Source organism: Crocodylus porosus, unplaced genomic scaffold (genome assembly GCF_001723895.1).
Source record: "Crocodylus porosus isolate Cpor-Errol unplaced genomic scaffold, CroPor_comp1, whole genome shotgun sequence".
NCBI lineage: Eukaryota > Metazoa > Chordata > Crocodylia > Crocodylidae > Crocodylus > Crocodylus porosus.
In genome coordinates, this window is record NW_017728911.1 from 29,627,832 (window position 1) to 29,645,879 (window position 18,048).

General features: G+C 45.3%; 1 protein-coding gene across 1 annotated transcript in view; it reads right to left on the reverse strand.

Moving 5' to 3' along the window:
* The window catches only part of AGBL1 (ATP/GTP binding protein like 1), a 265,668-nt gene that overhangs the window by 117,440 nt on the left and 130,180 nt on the right, over positions 1–18,048 (reverse strand). The window contains exon 17 of the mRNA XM_019533180.1: positions 12,056–12,236. Within this exon, the coding sequence (XP_019388725.1) occupies positions 12,056–12,236 (181 nt within the window). The remainder of the gene's footprint in view (positions 1–12,055; positions 12,237–18,048) is intronic.

The window sequence follows — 18,048 nt, forward strand, 5'->3', positions numbered from 1 at the left end:
GGCACCTTCTGGGGTCACCTAACCCCCAATTATCTTTGGTGCAGGGGGCTGGACCCAATGATCTTCTGTGGTCCCTTCCAGCCTTACAATCTATGAGTCTATGAAAATCAAAGGAAATGAAGAGCTAGATTCACAATCCTACCAGAGGAGGTGAAGAAAGTGCCATCCTTTCATTCAGTAACCCAGTGGTTAGGGCACTCTCTCAGAACATTTTAGACCTAAATTCAGCTCCTTCCTCCTCCAAAGGGAATGAAATGGTCATCCCAAACTTCCCAGGAAAGTGTCCAACTACTCTACCGCTTGGGTATTCTGGCCAGGGGGTGCTATCCATCTTTCTTGCTGATGTTGACACTGTTCCCCTTTGTGTATCCATTGATGCAGGGATTAAAATTCAGGAATGTTGCTTTCCAGCTAATATTGTAACTGTCTGGTGAGGTAGAAGACCTGCAATCAAGTCCACACTCAAGAGGACGTACTGACCATCTTATGATAAGGTGTTCTGAAGTGAGTCTCCTCCATTCCCTCCTGTTGGAGCAGTTTCATTTTACCCAAGATGCTTAAAAAATGATTGAGATGGAGAGTGAATGTGTAATTATTGATACAAAGTGGAAACGCATCAGCAAGAAGGACTGAAGGAGAACCACCTCCGTGGTCCACAGCCTGATGGTGAGGGCACTCCCCTGGGAATCAGTAGTAGGCTGAAAATTTTTCATGAGGAAGAGGGAACTGAATACAGGTTTCCTACTTCCTCAGTCATGTCAAAGATTAAAGTCTTTGATTTCAGATGCCGATGGCAAAAGGTCAGATGGCAAAGGGTCAGGAGCTAACACAACAAACTCTGTGGTTGTAATTTATCCCTCTGTATTGACAGTGTTGCATATACACACCCCTATCTGTGCCTCATTTCAAATTACTTAAGTTCTCATACTAGAGATACAAACTGGCCTTGACAATTCAGCACGAGAGATATCGGTACCCATAGTGACCAGATAAAAATGAAACTACTTTAATGAAGTTGTAAAATTAAATATGCTATGCGCGCCATCCTGTGACCAAACAGAACCAGTACCACCCAAGTAAAAATAACCCCCCTTTTTTTATGAAACCCGAGCAAACAAAGAAAGCACAAGTGCCAACTCATTAATTATTTATAATTGGCGTATAGTAATTGGTCACCTGTGAAAAGTATAACTTTGAAAGAACTTCCGCCCAAAGCACAGAACAGAGAACGGCGTATACACTCAAGAAGAACAGATCGTGCACGAATATTTCTCTCCGCCTATGTTATCTTTCTGGCGTATCCCCATTTATCTCTCTATCTCTGGTGTTATCTTTCTTATCAAGAGCTCTCGGTGATCTGCAGACTGCAATGGCTTATATGAATCGCTCAGAAGCAACTGTCTTACCCACCCTGTAAATGCTGGGTAACATGATATCTGCATGCTGTACCTGAATTAATAAATCAACTCCACTGCCTATGCTCTAGCCATCAGAAGCGTAAGTAAAATAAATCTTTTGTGAAAACATCACGCTGTGTTTAAATCATCCTGACTCCTGCTCACCGTTATCACCCACCTGCCTGGTCATAAATCCCCCTCCTCGCACCAAGCCGGTCGTGCCGACCCAGGCTCGCAGGTCAAGGGTGCACCAGTGTATGGGGCACGACAAGTCAGTCCTTGTATAATGGGGAATGACCACCTAGTCCTTTTATCGCTTTCACGTGTGCCCTCCCTCTAAAGTAATTCAGCAAGTTTGACCCCAATTTGCACATAATTTGTGGAGACTGAAACGGCAATGCCCATTAATTTACTATTCACCAGAAATGTCTCCAAAGCACTAATTGGTGCTATTTATCACACAATGCCCCCATTGCATACAGCGGGCACCACAACAAACCACTGCCTTCCACCCAGCCCCAACCGTGCATCGTGAAGCCTACAGGAATACAACACATCCAGTGCAAGAAAGAATCAGGAGAGGTGGAGGCAAAGAGTCACCACTGATTGCTGTTGGGAGACCAGGGGAAAAAGGAAGATTGTCAATAGCTCATTCCCTATTTGAGCCAAGAAGCAAAGGAAAATGCATGAGGGTAGAAGTGGACAAAAGAAGCAGGAAAAAAAAGATGGAAGAATAAGGTAAGACATAGGAAGTAGCCAAGGCTGAAAGGCAGGGCTGAATCTAATGCAACTTGCTCAGTAATGAGATAAAATCAGCCAATATCCAAACAAAGTTGCCCTTGTGTATCTGTGATGTTGCAGTCCATCCAATCAACATCCATCTTGGCCCCTAGGTGTAGATTTGCTGCCTATACAGGGCCTAGCACACTGTGAGTACAAGGTGAATAATGAATAAATCACAGCACGAGATTCAAATAGGCATAATAACAAACATGTGGGAAATCAAACCCAATCACACAAAGGACAGCATAATAAAAAGAGCAATAATATGTTTCAATCTACTCATTAAAATCTATTAAGCTGTAACTGCATACACCATCCCCCCGGCTTTCCAACACATCCACCAGGAAATCTGCAATTATAAATTACTGTCAGTCAGGAGAATGGGCACACTCTTCCCTTCCGAGGTTGTGGATCAAGCCCACTCCTTTCTTTACCCTACCACATTGATGGTAACCTGAAGGGTCTCCTCGTTTCCATGGTACTACTGTATCTTAAGCAAAATGACCTCCCAGGGCCAAAAACTAGTCTAGTAGCCCAAAACACATATATTCCCGCATTTACAGAAATCAATGTCAAGTCATTTTTATCATGGAATAACAGTATTTAAAGGCCGCTCCACCCTCACACCAATGTAAGTGGGGAGGAACACCTCTGCTATCATCAGAGTCAACCTGCTGTGAAAGAACAGAAAGAGCTTCACTGAGCACTTCGCAGCGTCACAGAGCTTTACAAATGTGCCAGATTTTGCTATGAGCCAACACAAGACGACTGAGGTGAGAAGAGATGTATTCGTTTATACCAGGCCCATTAACTTATTAGTCCTTGCAACCTGCTGTGAGGTACAGAAAGTATTGTCATCATCATTGACAGATGGGGAACCAGATTTAGTGACCTGTCTGAAAGCAGAGAGAAAGGGTCAGGTGTCAGAGCTGGTATTTGAACTCAATGGGCTTTGCCTCTCAGTCCTGAGATCCTGGCTCTCAGTGTGCATTACGATGGTGAATTTGTCAAAGACTAACCATTGTGCCAGCCTGCTAAATTAGCTTGGACAGTGGGGAAAGTGACTTGCTATTTAGATGGAGTGTGCTTGTCTGCCCCAGCTCCTGGCAGTGCCCACTAGAAAAGAACAGTCAAGCCCCCAGACCTCAGAGACCCGGGCACCGAGCCCCAAGGAGCCCAAAAGCATCATGCAACAAACCCAGTTGCCGATGCACGACTGGTACAGAGGCTCTCAGACACGGGCCACAGACAGGCTCTTGCTACAAAGGCCCAGATACCCTGATAAATTAGGTGAGGGTATGTTGGAACAACTGGCTGCTAATTAGCCACAACCCCCTCACCCCCCACAACAGGATACCAGCAGAGTGGCAGAGAGCATCTCAACTAAATTAAAATTTAAAAAAATCCTGCTGCGATCACTCCCCTGACAGCCCCTTCCTTCATCTCCCCTCTCGGCTTTTTTATTTATTGTAATTACTTTAGTAATAAGATTTGTTTCCTTGTTATTATATATATTACCATGCAGGGCAACAACAACAAAAAAATAATAGCCGGGAAGAGTTATGTTGCTTATTTATCTCCTTGGCCGTTATTGGGCCGCTGGGGTAGGGAGAGGGGCTGGGGGAAGGGAGTATTGGGGAAAGCAGTAAATAGAGAAGAAAGCGTATTCCTGAGGAGCAAAGATGTATGGGAACATATTTACGAAGAAGAAAACACTAGCAATGAGCGAATAAAGCTAATAACTCAGAGGGGCAAGGCAGCTCTGGCAGATAAAGCACAGAATAAATAACACACCGCTGGAAGCCCAGGCAGCTGGAGCTGTGGAGAGCTATGAGCTTAGGCTGAGAGCCGCCAGCTGCAAAGGGAGACCTGCCTCTGGGAAGGCCAAGGATGGACAGCGACCTCAGCACTGTGCAAAGAGAGGCAACAGCTACAGAACAGAGCCATTCTTTCTCCCTTGTGCTCGGGAAGCCTTCATGCCGCCTCCTGCTCCACCAGCCTTTTGTGTAATAATGAAAGGCATTCAGGGATGGTGCAGCCTTTCTCTGCCCATGCATCACATGGGCACAAGGGGAGCGATCCAGGTTGTAGCCGCATTGGTCCAGAGGCAAAAGGAATCAAAAAACTCCTGATAGAGGTGATCTCTTTTATCAGGCTAACGATATTTCTGAAAAAAAAATAAAAATAAATTTAAAAATTTCAATTGCAAGCTTTCGGGCACAAACATCCTTCATCAGACATAGCAGAAAAGATCATAAAAGTTCTCCTGGGTAGAAATGAAAGCTGATATTTCTAGGAGAGTTGAAGGTGTGGTAAAATCGCCCGTTTGGAACAGTTTGTTTTATGCGCAGACGAAGCTCAGAGAAAAGTTGGAGTAGTTTGGTTATAGTTGTTTGGTGGTAAGCAGGGTGCAGTCATATTTCTATCTGGTTATGGTGTTCCACATTTCACAGAGGAGTAAAAAGATAGAGTGCTTTTCTGGGCAGGCATTTCTTGTTCCCTTTTGTTCCAGACACACCAGCCTTTATCCATGAGCTCCCAGGGAACCCCTGGCTTAGCTGTCAGGAGCAGGAATAAGGTCTGGATCACTCCAAAGCAGCTGGGATATTGGTAAGCAGGCTGCCTCTGATCTCGGCTCCACCAGGAGAGATGGAAGTGGCAGGCACAGCCACTCCAAACAGGGAGGGTTGGCAAGGAGGAGAACAGGGCCAAGCTTCCTGAGGAACAAGCTGATGTGATGCCTCTCATGGGCAATGGAGCCTATGGAGCACTGGGTAGAGACTGTAAAGCTGTCCTCTCCTAGGGAACCCCCTGGGGAAAGGCAGGAGCAAATTCACTACCCACACTGAATCTCACCTTCACAGGGTAGAGTTCACAACTGCTTTCCAGGCCTCCAGCCAGCCCACGCACACCTGTCACGCCTGAAACCTTCTTGGTTAGGCGGCAGTGATAAGTACACACAGCTCACTCTCACACTTCATTCACCCTGGACACATTCATCCATACCTACAGCCACCTTCAAATGCTTAAGGGAGTTCCCAGGGACACCCGTTTATCTGTACCAACTCACTAGCACTCTTACTACAAATATCTTTCCTGGAATCCTTCTTGGCAAGCATTCAACATTTGGAGAGGTCATTCTCATTTCCTGGCTCCCCTGGACGATGTGGGAGGAGGAGCCTGTAGTCTACGGTGGTGTACAGGTAAAGTAACCCTGATGCACGGCCCTTCCTTCTTCCCTTGCCTAGAGATCCTCTCTGCTATACAAAGATGAACCTCTCAGCATGCCAGATATTGAAAAACTCTGAAAAGCCCCTTGAGATCTATCTTTACAGAAGGCCAGCAGCTTCCCTGACCGCTGCTCCCTCCCCCGGCACTCCCAGTACCTATAATACACAGCCTAGCCACTAATGTGGCAAGAGCCTTCATAATTTTATGAAAGGAAATAAACTCTTCAATTCCCCTGCCATTGGGAAGAGGCTTGTTGAGGGCAGGGTTGGAGCGGTGGCATGGGGAGAAGAGGAGGTTGGGGACATTTGCATTTACAAAGCTTTATGTGATAATAATTCAAGATTGAACCCCTTGGATCTCAGTTCTGGGTTATAAACTGACTCCAGGAGGAGGCTGAAAGGGCCATTAGCTTACTCCGTTCCATAAATAAAACAACATGTCTCCCAGCCAGAATGCAGGAGATTCAGCTTTGTAAAAAGAGCAGAAATTTAGCTTTTTTGTAAAAAAAAAAAAAAAGCATCACAGCCAACATTTTGTGTGACAGAGGCAGACCTGCCTCTCCTCAGTGTTTTATGAGTACTATGCGAGATCAAGGATCAGGCTTTCCAAGTAGAAGCCCCTCATTTGAGATGTACACCATCTTAGAAAACATGCAATTCTTGAATGGCCGTGGGGCATGACTTAACAAGGCTTTTCTATTGCTGCATTTCTAGATAATCAAACTCTGCCAAGTTGGCTTCACTGAAACAGCCATAGTTAATTTGGGGTAGATACACCAGCCTGTATAAAACAAGACCTTGTTTCCCATGACATTTTCCTTAAAAATCTAAGGAAATACAGGCTAAATGAGTGTACTGTACATAATTGATTGGATAATCATACCCAATGAGTCACCATCAATGGTTCAATGACTAGTTGGGAGAACGTTTCAGGCAGGGTTCCCCAGGGGTTTGTTCCATGTCTTGTTTAATATCTTCATGAATGATTTGGACAATGAGACAGAGGGCACTCTTAGCAAATCTGTGGATGACACCAAGTTGCGTGGAGGCGCAGCCACGCCAGAGGGCAGGGCTAAGGTCCGAAAGGACTTGGAGAGCCTGATGTCCTTGATGAAGACTATCAAGGTTAAGTGGAGTAGACCTGTACTAACTTTTAAATTTGCTGAAGGGCTGTATGCCCCTTGGGCCACACTAGCATGCATCATTGCCCCTGAGGACCACATACACCCCACCTCCGCTGCGCTGTACACCCAGCTGCCCCTCACCACTACACTGTGCAGCTTTCACTGCTGATCCCCACAGCACTGCTTGCTCTGACCTACCCTTAGCTTCCCTGCTGTACAGCACCTCTCAGTCACCTTGGGCTGCAGCCTTTTCCAGCACTGAAAGATGTGCCGTGCCATGCCTTGCAGCCCCATGCCCTGGGGCAGGGGTAGGGACATAGGCCAGAGGGGGAAGCCAGAGAGAGGAGGAGACTGGAGCCTCCAGCTGTAGCTACAGCTATAGCAATGGGGGAAAGCAGCAGCCAGATGGGAGTCTGTGGGTCATGATTTAACCCCTTGTAGACCACATGTAGCCCACAGGTTACCAGATGGACAGCCCTGCAGTAGACAAACTGAATATGAACCAACAGTGTGCTCTTGTTGCCAAAAGGGCCAGCAGCATACTGGGATGTGCTAATAGGAGTGTTGCTTCCAAGTCAAGGGAAGTGATTCTTCCACTCTATTCAGCACTGGTGAGGCCTCACCTGCAATAGTGTGTCCAGCTCTGGGGCCTGCACTTCAAGAAGGTTGTGGACAGCTTGGAAAGAGTTCAGTGCAGAGCAACAAAATTTATTACAGGCCTGGGAAGCATGACTTAGGAGGACAGGCTGAAAGAACAGGGACAGGACTAAGATTGTACTGCTAGCCAAGCAAAGCTCCGGCAGTAGGAGGATTGGGAATGGGAAGTGTGGAAATCCAATCTGTATAGGGAATGAACGGGTAGTTTGCATGTGAAACAAGAGCATTCCTGTGCAAGCTTCCACACCCTGTGTGATCAATGATCCTGCACGGCTGAATCATTGTTAATTTAATGCTTCTGAGAAGTGGGAAAAAACCCATCAAGCATAGGCACAGTTGGCAAGCACTGGGTATTAGCATTTGGCAGTATTTATTATTGCTGTTTATGGCAATATAAATTAGGTTTATACTGATATAATTAATAACTCTAAATTTAGGTACAATAAATAGTGATATTTATCCAGAACTGCAATGTCTGGAGAAGCCCAGCCAAGAACATAAAATGCTGACTACCTTTTTCCGAGCACGAGTACAGGCATGTGTGCATTACAAGTGAATGCATGTGTATGTATATTTTGGATTTAAAACTTCATTGCTGAACAACAAGAAAGATTGCTACATCTCCACCTCCCTGCCTGTCTGTCATCTGACCCCACCAGGGAAGGAATCCTGCTTTATCTACACATCAAAGAGCACCCATGTAAAGACACTCTCATGGACTTCATGGACCCAGAGGAACAGACTTCCACCTTCAGCTTCCTCTGTGCAAAAATTAAGTTTATTTTCTACCTATGGGGACTTTTTACCATCTTTAATTTTCCCTGGACCTGAGGAATGGCATGTGTGCCCAAAAGCTTGCAGAAAAAGACTTTTTTTTTTTTTGCTGTTTCTTAGTTGGTCTAATAAGTATCATATCTCTGAACCAAGCGTTCTAGAGTTTTACATTCCTTGTGTGCATGTGCACACAAATGCAAGGAATGCAGCTGCGCATGAACTGTGCATATAGGCTATTTAGGGGAGGATGTATCCTAAGGATGTGCCATAAGGATGTAAGGATGCATAGGCTCTTTAATGGGAGGGTGCTGAGGGTTTGGAACAGTATATAATAGTGCAATGTCTATATGCCTTCATCATAAAACCTCCCTGTGCACCACCAGTTTAATCCTGGTACCAGTCCCCTTGCAGATCCTGATTCAGAGCATACTGCAGAACTCAGAGTTATCTCAGTTGTTATCTCACAACTTCATCTGAAGGTACTTAAAGGTTCTGAGATGCATGAAGACTTTTTTTCCCCCTAAGTTGCAGCCAGGCTCTTTTTAAACTTTGTGCTTCTGTACAAGTCAAAAACAGATATGAATACAGTATTTAAAAATGGAAGCTGGTTGGCTCTGAACAGAAAACATACCACATCCCAGCACAAGTGGAGAATTCTTCATCTGCAGATTTTGAAGTATTTCACAAATCTGGGAGAGCATTATTACCTGCATTTAATGAAGTGGGAAACTGAGGCCAGAAGGGAGCATCAACTCACCCAAAGCTACAAAGCCCGTCAGTGGCAGAACCAGGAATAAAACCCAGGTCTCCTGGTACCCAGACCCATTTCTGAGAGTAAACCATGCCTGGGGGCAGCACTCAGGGACACTCTTTATTACCCAGGCAAAGACGACTACTATTGCAGTCACACACACTGTTCTCTCTCAAAGGGTGGCTTTATTGGGTCTTTTTTTTTTTTTCTTTGAACTAAAATTGACCAAAACATCATTCAGCCTGTTCGATTCATCCTTGTATGCTTATATATAGTGTTCGCTTCTTGGTCAGATCTCAGTGAGTAGTGAAGTTAAATGTCTAGTATTTCATTTAGAAGATGCAAGCAAAAAATTGATTAGCTCTGTTACCTGAATATCATTTAACAGGGCCCGCACCCGACTGCTGGTCTCTGGGACAGATTAATGAACCAGTGCATTTCGTCACATACAACAACCGGCCCAGCATGATGCTTATAATTTCTCTCATTTGGAAAAAGCCAAGTTCTGCTAGGTGACGGTTAATGACCTGGACTTGTAAATGAGGAGCACTGCTTTCCCATACACAGACACACAGCGTCTTTTAAAGTAATACAGCGATGTAATTACCTCCCTTGTTGAAGGATAGGGCTGGCTTACAGAAGCACTGAATGAAATGAAAGATCAGGAAGGTGGAGGGAAGGAGACAGAGGGAGGAGGAGAGATCTTGGCCCCACACTGCTGGAGTGTAATCACATTACTGCAGTCATGTCTGGATAAGAGGAACATTTGCCGCATGCAACTTTCAGATCACATTAGCCAAGGCAAACACCAAGGCCCTCCTCATCTGGTTACTGCACCTGGCTCCTGAAGTGTGACCGTGTGGTGCCCTCCTGGGATGAGAGCACTCTTCCATTGGGCTGGATATTTGGCAGGGAACTGGCAGGGAGCAGGCAATTGGGTTGCTGGCAGGAACCCTTTGTAAATGCACTGCGCTGGCATCCATCTCAGTGACTGGCAATGAAGTATTATGTATGCTCTGGCACGCAGGATAGTGGGGGGAGGGCAAGGAGCTTCAAACTCTGCCAACAACAAAAAAAAAAAAAATCTGCTCCTACATAAGGAAAGATGCTGAGATAAGGGGACTGGAGCAACATTAATACTGTGGCACAAAGAGAGGGAGGCAGGGAGAGATTTATAGGGGTCTGCACTTCTGAAGTGGACAGATTTGCAATCGTTCTGCTCATTAAAAAGCCAGAGCCAGGGAGGGATGCTCAAGGTAAGCCTCTCGATCAGACTGCTCTGGCTGGCTCCTTTAAGAGTTTTCCTAAAGGAGGCAGAGAGTACAGTCACAGCCTGATGGGAGAAGAGGCAAGACGGTTGGGCAGAGCCTGGTGCAGGAATGGCAGCATGGAGGGCAGCAGGCTGCTGCACCGGACCCCAGTGAATAAGACCTCTGCTAGGCCTGGAGGTCCAGTTTCAGCATGAGCCGTGTGCCCAGGAGATCCACAGGACCTTGACTTTCTCTGGTGTGGGGGCACAAGGCCTCAGCCTGTAAACTGGGAAGGGGAAGCAGCAACCCAAGAGTCCAGGAGAGAGAGCATTAGACTCTAGAGCCTGTGATGGTTCAGCCTAAAAGAGTCTCAAGGAGCAAGGTGAGAGAGTCCAGCACAGACTTGTTCTTAGACCCGTCAATGTCCCAGCCAATCTCTTGGAGAGCAGGGGTAAAGACAGAGCAGTGGAGATCCACAACCAAGTGATAGGTTCAAAGACATGAGTGACCTGAAAGCAGCTAGATTTTAAGTTCTTTAGGGGCAGGGTCTATCTTACATGTTTATATACTACCTAGTATGGGGCAAGGGGAGGCAGCTGGACCACGACTGGAGCTTGTAAGCACTGCTTCTGTATAAATAATAGCAATCATTTGTCATTCGTGTGAATTCACATCCTGCTAAGCCCTGCCAAAAGACAGCGTGTTCCAGTGGAGAAGACAACGGACTCAGAAGGATTAGACTCCATTGCCAGCATTGCTGTTTGCGAACTTGCCAAGTCTCGGTACCGTTGTTTCTTCTTGGATGTACACATGCCCTGCCTTTTAAGTTGAGAACTGTTCAGAAGCAGGGAATTATACTTAGGGAAGTTTGAGGATGTTGGTTCATTTTTCTCTCATTGTGGCTTTTCATTGTTTGCTGCTGCCTTCCCACTCATGGGCTCCACCCAGCCAGCAAGAGAAGCAGAAGAGGCAGCGCACCCCGAGGGAGGCTGCTGTCACAGCACACTGTCACAGGCTCAGGAAAGCCTGGAGGAACCGTCGACTTTTCGGCACTTGCCAAAACCATTCTCCTGCACGTCCAATGCAACGGAGTGGAACAACAAGCATGCAACAAACTGCAAGCATGCAACAGTGAGGATCATTTAAGATCATTAGCACCAGAAACATAAGTCCCTATCACTGTATCAACAAAAATAGCTCCTCTAGCTATCAGCAACAGGCAGTTTTATTCCTCAGCCCCTACCAGGGGTAGACTTCCTTACCATAGAGATGGGCCATCTATGTAATTCCACCACTACTCACTACCCAACCCAGATACACGAAGGCCATAGTCAGAGACATCCAAGGCTGTGCCAAACAACACAAGTCCATGTCACCTGAGGGCACTGGCCAGCCCTGACGCAAAGATGCTGTATTTCCTTGGCCACCATGTTTTTCATTTTTATACCAGAAGCAGAATAGAGATTCCTTCATGTCAGTAGAGACACAGTGTGCATATGATGGCTTGAAGAGGAAAGGGGTAGCATGAAGACGACTTCAAGGCAACTCATGATAAAGTTAGCATTCACACAAGCACGGGAATATTCAAAATCTATCCAGAAATGTGGAGGAGGTTAAAAAAAAAAAAAAAAAAAGTGGGAGAGAGAAGGAAATTTGCTGGATGGAGATATTGAAATGAAATGGTAAAGGTAAAATATATCATTATTCATCTGCCCTGCCTCAGGCTAGACAAAGTATTTAATTAAAGCCAGTTATTCCCCAGCATCTCTGCCTTGCAGGTATAGTCTGCACTGATGATTTAGCAACACAGATAGATCTACACCTAGCCAACCAGATCCAAGTTAGCTCATGGGGGAGTGGTACTGCTGTGTCCTGGTACCTGAGAGCTCTTCTTGCTGAGCAGTTTACAGCTATAGCTTCCAACACAAGAGATATAAGTATAGGGCTGGCCTGGAGACTGTTCCCTACCTGTGACAATGGGATGCGTAAGATAATGGGATCCATAGCATTGCAAAAACTTGATAACCAGACCCAGCTACAACAGCCAGAGGCACCCCCCATAGCGAGCAAAAAGACTGCTATAACTTACTTGCCATTGATGACTCCATCTGGATTGAGCATGGGGATAATCTTGAAAATGAAACATTTCCTCAGAAGCTCAGCAATGGGGTCACTGCTGATTAGGAACTCCAAGGTCCCCTTCATTACCCAGCTGGCATTGCTCTCACCAGGGTGAACACGAGCCATAAGAACCACATAAGGTCGATTGCCTATAAAAATAGAAAGCAAAACCTTGATGTGACATTGCTTTGCATTTTACCTTTCAGGTGGCATTTTGCCTGTTAATTCTTCAACGGAGCAATATAAAGAACCCGAGAGAGGCAGTGCTACCTGCTCTTGACATTTCCTAGTTCTAAATGTAGCAAAACCCCGGTTTTCTTTTTTTTTTTTTTCCCCTTTTAAAATACATTCTCTCCCCTTCCCCAACTATTTCTGACTTTCTCTTTCCTTCCATCTCTATTCCCTATAAATAACTATAAGTGAGCCAAGATATAAGATAAGCTTCAGCATTTTATTTTGGTAGCAAGTTGTATTTCTTTTATTTTTTCTCCTTCTTTATATTGTATAGTTATTATGTTTATATTGACTTTTACTTTTCTATATTACTGTTTTACTGGTACTATATCATTTAGGCCTACATATGTAAGTTAGCATAAAAGTCATGATAATTTTCCATTTTGCTTGTCAAGTCTCCATCCTGCCCACAGGCCCAGTTGTGTAACCTATGACTCATATCTATCCCTCCTATGTAACTTGGTTCCTGAATGAATGGGGGTGAATGAGGGTGCTTGAGAGACAATGGCAGTAGGGCTAAAAATAGCTCCCTCTGAATAACTGAACCATCAACACCAATACCTGGACCAAGGACCCAGCCCTTGGAACCACCCTCAGCACTCAAGACACAAAAGATGAGGCAACCCACCATTTTGCCAGGCTGCACATGCTTAGTAAGAACACCTGAAGCCCTCTGGGACAGGACTGACATTGCCTGGACAGGCCCTCCCCATAGCAGATCAGAGGTAGTCTGCCCCATAAAAAGGGGTAGTGAAGACTGACTCTTTGAGACTCCCTCTCCTTCTGAACCAGCACCATGCCACACCACCTATCCACCCAGAGGCCCTGCCAGCGACCTCGCCTCTGGACAAGGACCCCTTTCCAGCCCGGATAGGTAGCTATCATCCCCACCCCCTCTTCAGCCAAGGACTTAGACTCTTCTTCTCTTCCCTACATGGACTCCAGCCCTTTCTCCTGCTGCCATTGCGAGTGTGTGCGTGCGCATGTGTGAGACAACCAATAACTTCATGGGGCTGTGTAGTGTGTTATTCTGTTCAATAAACCTGTTATTTTGAAACCCCAAGTTGGGTTTTTGTCTGTTTCCTGACTGTTTCCTCCTTGCCACTACTTATCTGCGCCCCCCCTCCAGTATCTCAGCTGTCTGCCTCAGTTTCCAGCCCCAATCTACCTTAAGTAACCCCAAGCCTCAGTTCCTGAGACAGCTTCTCTCCAATCCACGGGTTCTAATCTCAGTTCTGGCAACTTTCATTCCCTACACTTTAACTCTCTCTCACTTTCACCTTGCCCCAAGTATCCCAGGTACCCCAAGCACACACACATATACTGTGTCATCCAAATTAGGAACTTATCTATGTGTAGGTGGGTTGTGTGTGGGTGTATATGTCATTGTGTGTATGATATATGAATTAGTGCTCTGTGTATGTGTAAAGAGTGTGCAGGTATGGACAATTGATTTTTGTCTAACTTTTGGGGTGTATAGTGTATGTGCTTGAATTGGTGATAGGTATGCATGTGCTTAGGTTAGTTTGGATGTGAATGTGCCTGAAGTGTGTGTGTGTGTGTGCACGCGCACGCATCCAATTGATTGAGTGTGTGAATGCGCAATTGTACACCACGCCATCCCGTCTAACAGTGTAATATTGAGATCCTGAGGGATCCACAGGGCAACATAAATACCTTATTTGCAAACCAGCCTCCACATTTGCACCCAGGACTTTCCCTATGTAATCTATGCAAACTGAAGTGTATCAGCTTCCATGATGCTATGCACATGCTATGGTATAGAGTTTTCCACCTGTGTAGAGAAGCACATCAACCTGCAGCAACAAATGTTGAGGCCATTCTGGGAAAGTTTGGCCCTATGAGCTAATGTCAAATTGCACTGATGCTTAAATGAAAAACAGAAAAGGATTTCACTTGCTATGGATGAAGAGCATCTTGGCAGTTTCTCCTAAACCAGTTGACTTGAAGCATCTAAAGACATCTGATCTGGTTTTGGCCCATTTTGGGTTCAGGCCTGAGCTCATGGGAAACCCCTAAATCAGGAATCAGGATTGAATTAATGCCTACCTCCCACCACGCCACCCCCTAATATCCCCTCCCCTGCTGACCCCTACCACCAATTGCCACCAACAGCTGAACTTCATAGGCTAAATATAATCTGGTCTGGTCTAGCCCATGGGCCACTGGCTACCAATCCCTGCCCTAAGGCCACTCTCTCATCTTTTGCTATAACTACTTGACTGGTGTTTTAAGGGCATCACAAATACTAGTATCGCAGCCATGTGTGCCTTTTTGCCTGTAAAAGGAAGAAAAACAGTACATAAAATCTACCAAGATGGGCAAAGAGGACAGTTTTTGAATTCAACCATTATTCCATTTTAAAGCAGGAGACAAATATTACCCTCATTTCAGGAAACACTACAGGTGTGGGTATAGTAGCACCTTCCATTAAGATTGCCTAGTGATTTGGATGAGAAGACAATGGTTTTCAGTTCCCTGTAAAACTTTGTCAGACTTTAATTGCCAGAGCTGAACTTTTCCATGCTGAGGGTTTCAGATGAAGCATTCAACTCACTCTGGGAAAGAGTTTAGAGACAAATATGTTATTTTGCTGATGTCAATTCATACAAAATAGTTCCCTGAGAAGGTCCATCACATCATAACTTTGGAACAGAGACTTGAAATGTGGTTGGGAGAGCTGTCTGAATATAAAAGACATGCTTTTTGCAGTTCCCATGAAAACCCCCCACATTTGGCCTGGTGATATGCCTCTAAAAATTCTTGATCCACAACTGAAAGTTTGGCAGTGAGGATTGCATCTGTGCTGAGCATGCTCCAGGGGCAGAGGAGGCAGGATCTGGGAATGCAATAAGATAGGAGTAAGTGAAGGGAAGAGCCATGGAGAAGAAAGTGATGAGTAGAGGGAGGAGACCTGCTGGATAGCAACTGTGGAAAAAACAAGGGGAGTGGGAAAATGTGCACAGAAATTATATTTTGGTCCCATCTTGGGCTACTATTAACAGTCAAACTGACTTTGAGTTTTTGCTTCTAGACAACCCGGCATTTATTTTATAAGTGTTTGTCCACATCTGTCAGATCATTTCTAAAACTAAAAACGCACATGCTATTCTTATACATGTATTGTTTGATGGGACAGTGATTATACTGGCCATAAAATCTGGCAAAGTAGATACCATAGCTTATATAAAATAGTACTATTTAGACAGTACAGTTCAGCTGATGCCATTTGTATAAGTGCTGAATTAACAAATACATAGAAACTTACCCTCTTACAGCATCTTCCAAGGATCCCAAACCTACCTGTGCATTTGAAAATGCTTTATAAACTTGAATGAATCAATCCTCATAATTACACCATGAGAAGGAGAGCTATTATACCCATATGAAAAATAGATATAGTGCAGAGAAGTCAAGTGACTTGCCTGACAAAGCAAGAATGCACAGTCTGGCAACAGATACCAGATTTTGCATTTTCTAATCATTTATATTAATCAGCTGGCCATGGTTCTTCTCAAGATCTACACATGCAGTTCAGTTATGCCCCCTAGTTATATCACAGATGCAGACTCAGATCCCTCTCTTTACCCTGTCCTCGCTCTCTCTCTTTCAAACAGCAAGTGTGTATTAAACAGTGAGTTACATCTGAGAGCTCACACAGAGCTGCTATATCATGAGCCCTGTAAAACAATGTGAGTGTGAACTCAGTTTCCCCAATAGCCTTATATTTGTTCCATATTGTTCTTATACTGTATCATGCTGTGGGTTACACACACACACACACAGACCAAAATACAGCACATACCTCAAACACTTACAAAACAAGAAGACAGGATACATTTGCAAAGCCACTAGCAGCATTTTTCCACCCTCAGAGCATGTGATTACTATTCTGTTCCAGCCTATACACCTCCCAATACTCTCTGCCTTTGTAGTACTTTTAAAGTAGCAACAAGCAAAACTCCAGCCTGTGCAAAGGCATCAGCTGCATGTTGCCATTTCCAGACATTTCCTTCTCTCTCCCATCACCATGATTTAGTGCTGTTTTGCAGTCTCATTGCTGAGTTAGACTTATGGGACTGTGCAGTTGTAGCCGGGAATGGGGCTCCTGAGAACTCCTAATGGACAACAGCTGTAAATAGCACAAAGCAAAATAAAACGTGTTCTCTTTTGCAATTGATGACTACAGCTTTAACAACTTTTATCTCTTCCCTGCGTGGAGAGAAAGTGCAGCATGTTAATTGAGAAGCCTCCTTCCACAGCATGTGTTATTTCTTTCCTCGACCAAAAATAAAGAATAAAGAAGTCAAATCAAAGAGCAGGGGCTAACAAACTGTTCACCGGAACTGCAGAAGGGGTTGCTACTGGTTTGCCAGTCGTAATAGGTGGGGTGTTCATTGGTGGGAGGAAGGCAGGAAGGCGAAAGGGTGCTGAATTCATTGCTCGCAGCAATATGACGCTCACTAGTGATTCAGCTGTACCCAATGGCACTAAACTGATAGGAGCATGCCTGTGTCCAGAGGTGAGCTCCAGACATCTAATGGACTCAAAAGCAGCAAGGAAATGGTTTGGTTTGGGGTTTTTTCCCCCACCTATTGGCTTCCTGATTCTTGAAGAGGTGTTGAGTAATTTCACTATCCACTGAGATCAGCGGGTGTCGAGGACACTCAGCACCCGGCACAAATTAGGCTGTTGGGCCCTAGCAAATTCATCTGTCTGAGCAAGGGGAGGAGTTCTCTTCCAGATTTTGGTAGATGCGACTGAAATGATCAGCAACCAACATATACCACCTGCTGGACCATCTGAGCATAAATTACCCTCTTATGTTGTGTGGCAGGGCGCTGGCAGAGCCCCTGCTCTTTACCAGGGTTTTTTTTCCCCTTAAGTGTGCTTGGTGACTGTGGCATCCGAGAGGGGCTGGAGTGGACAGTCTTGTAGATCCTTTGCTGTTTGTGGTAATGGGACTGGACTTGATGGCCCACAAAGCCCCTTCCAAGCCTATGTCCCTATATATTTGGCATGGAGGGGATGGGATTCCTATCCCTTGGCTTTCCCTTCAAATAGAGACTTCTGTGGCATGAACTGAGCTGAAGCCTCCTTCTGCAGCTCCCAGACCCTAAGCAACAAGCCCATTACCAACATGCGAGTGGCTCAGCCCTTCCATCCACCGGAGGGCTGCAGGGCAGGCACGAACCAGCATATACACTGCCAGCTACTGCAGCTCTTGTTAGCACATGCTCCCTCTCTATGTGCAGCCACAGATATCCAAAGCAGGATTGCTGTTCTCCCCAGATCACACCCTGCCTGAAGACTAATGAAGCAGTAAATAGAGCAGAGAGTGGATGCCACAGCTATAAAACTCGGTTCAACTGAAGTATTCCAGAAACAAATATTTAATTTTGCGGTAAGCAGGTATCTAGAAATCCGCTGAGGCTATGCTTTCACACACAGGCACATGGAGTCACTTTTCTGTGCTAGTGGTGTTTCAGTAAATGTGATGAATGGTATTTTTCAAAGTACTGGACAGGGGCTCTGAAGGAGCTGTGCAAGACTCCTGCGTGTAGTTCAGTTGATCACTTCAGTCCTGACCTCCAGCTCCTTCTATCATTACAGTCCTGGCTGGACATCCAGCTCCAAAACTACATTTCTGGCTTCCATCATCTTTTGTGCTGGGCTCCACGAGCAGATAAGTCCATGCTCTCAAAA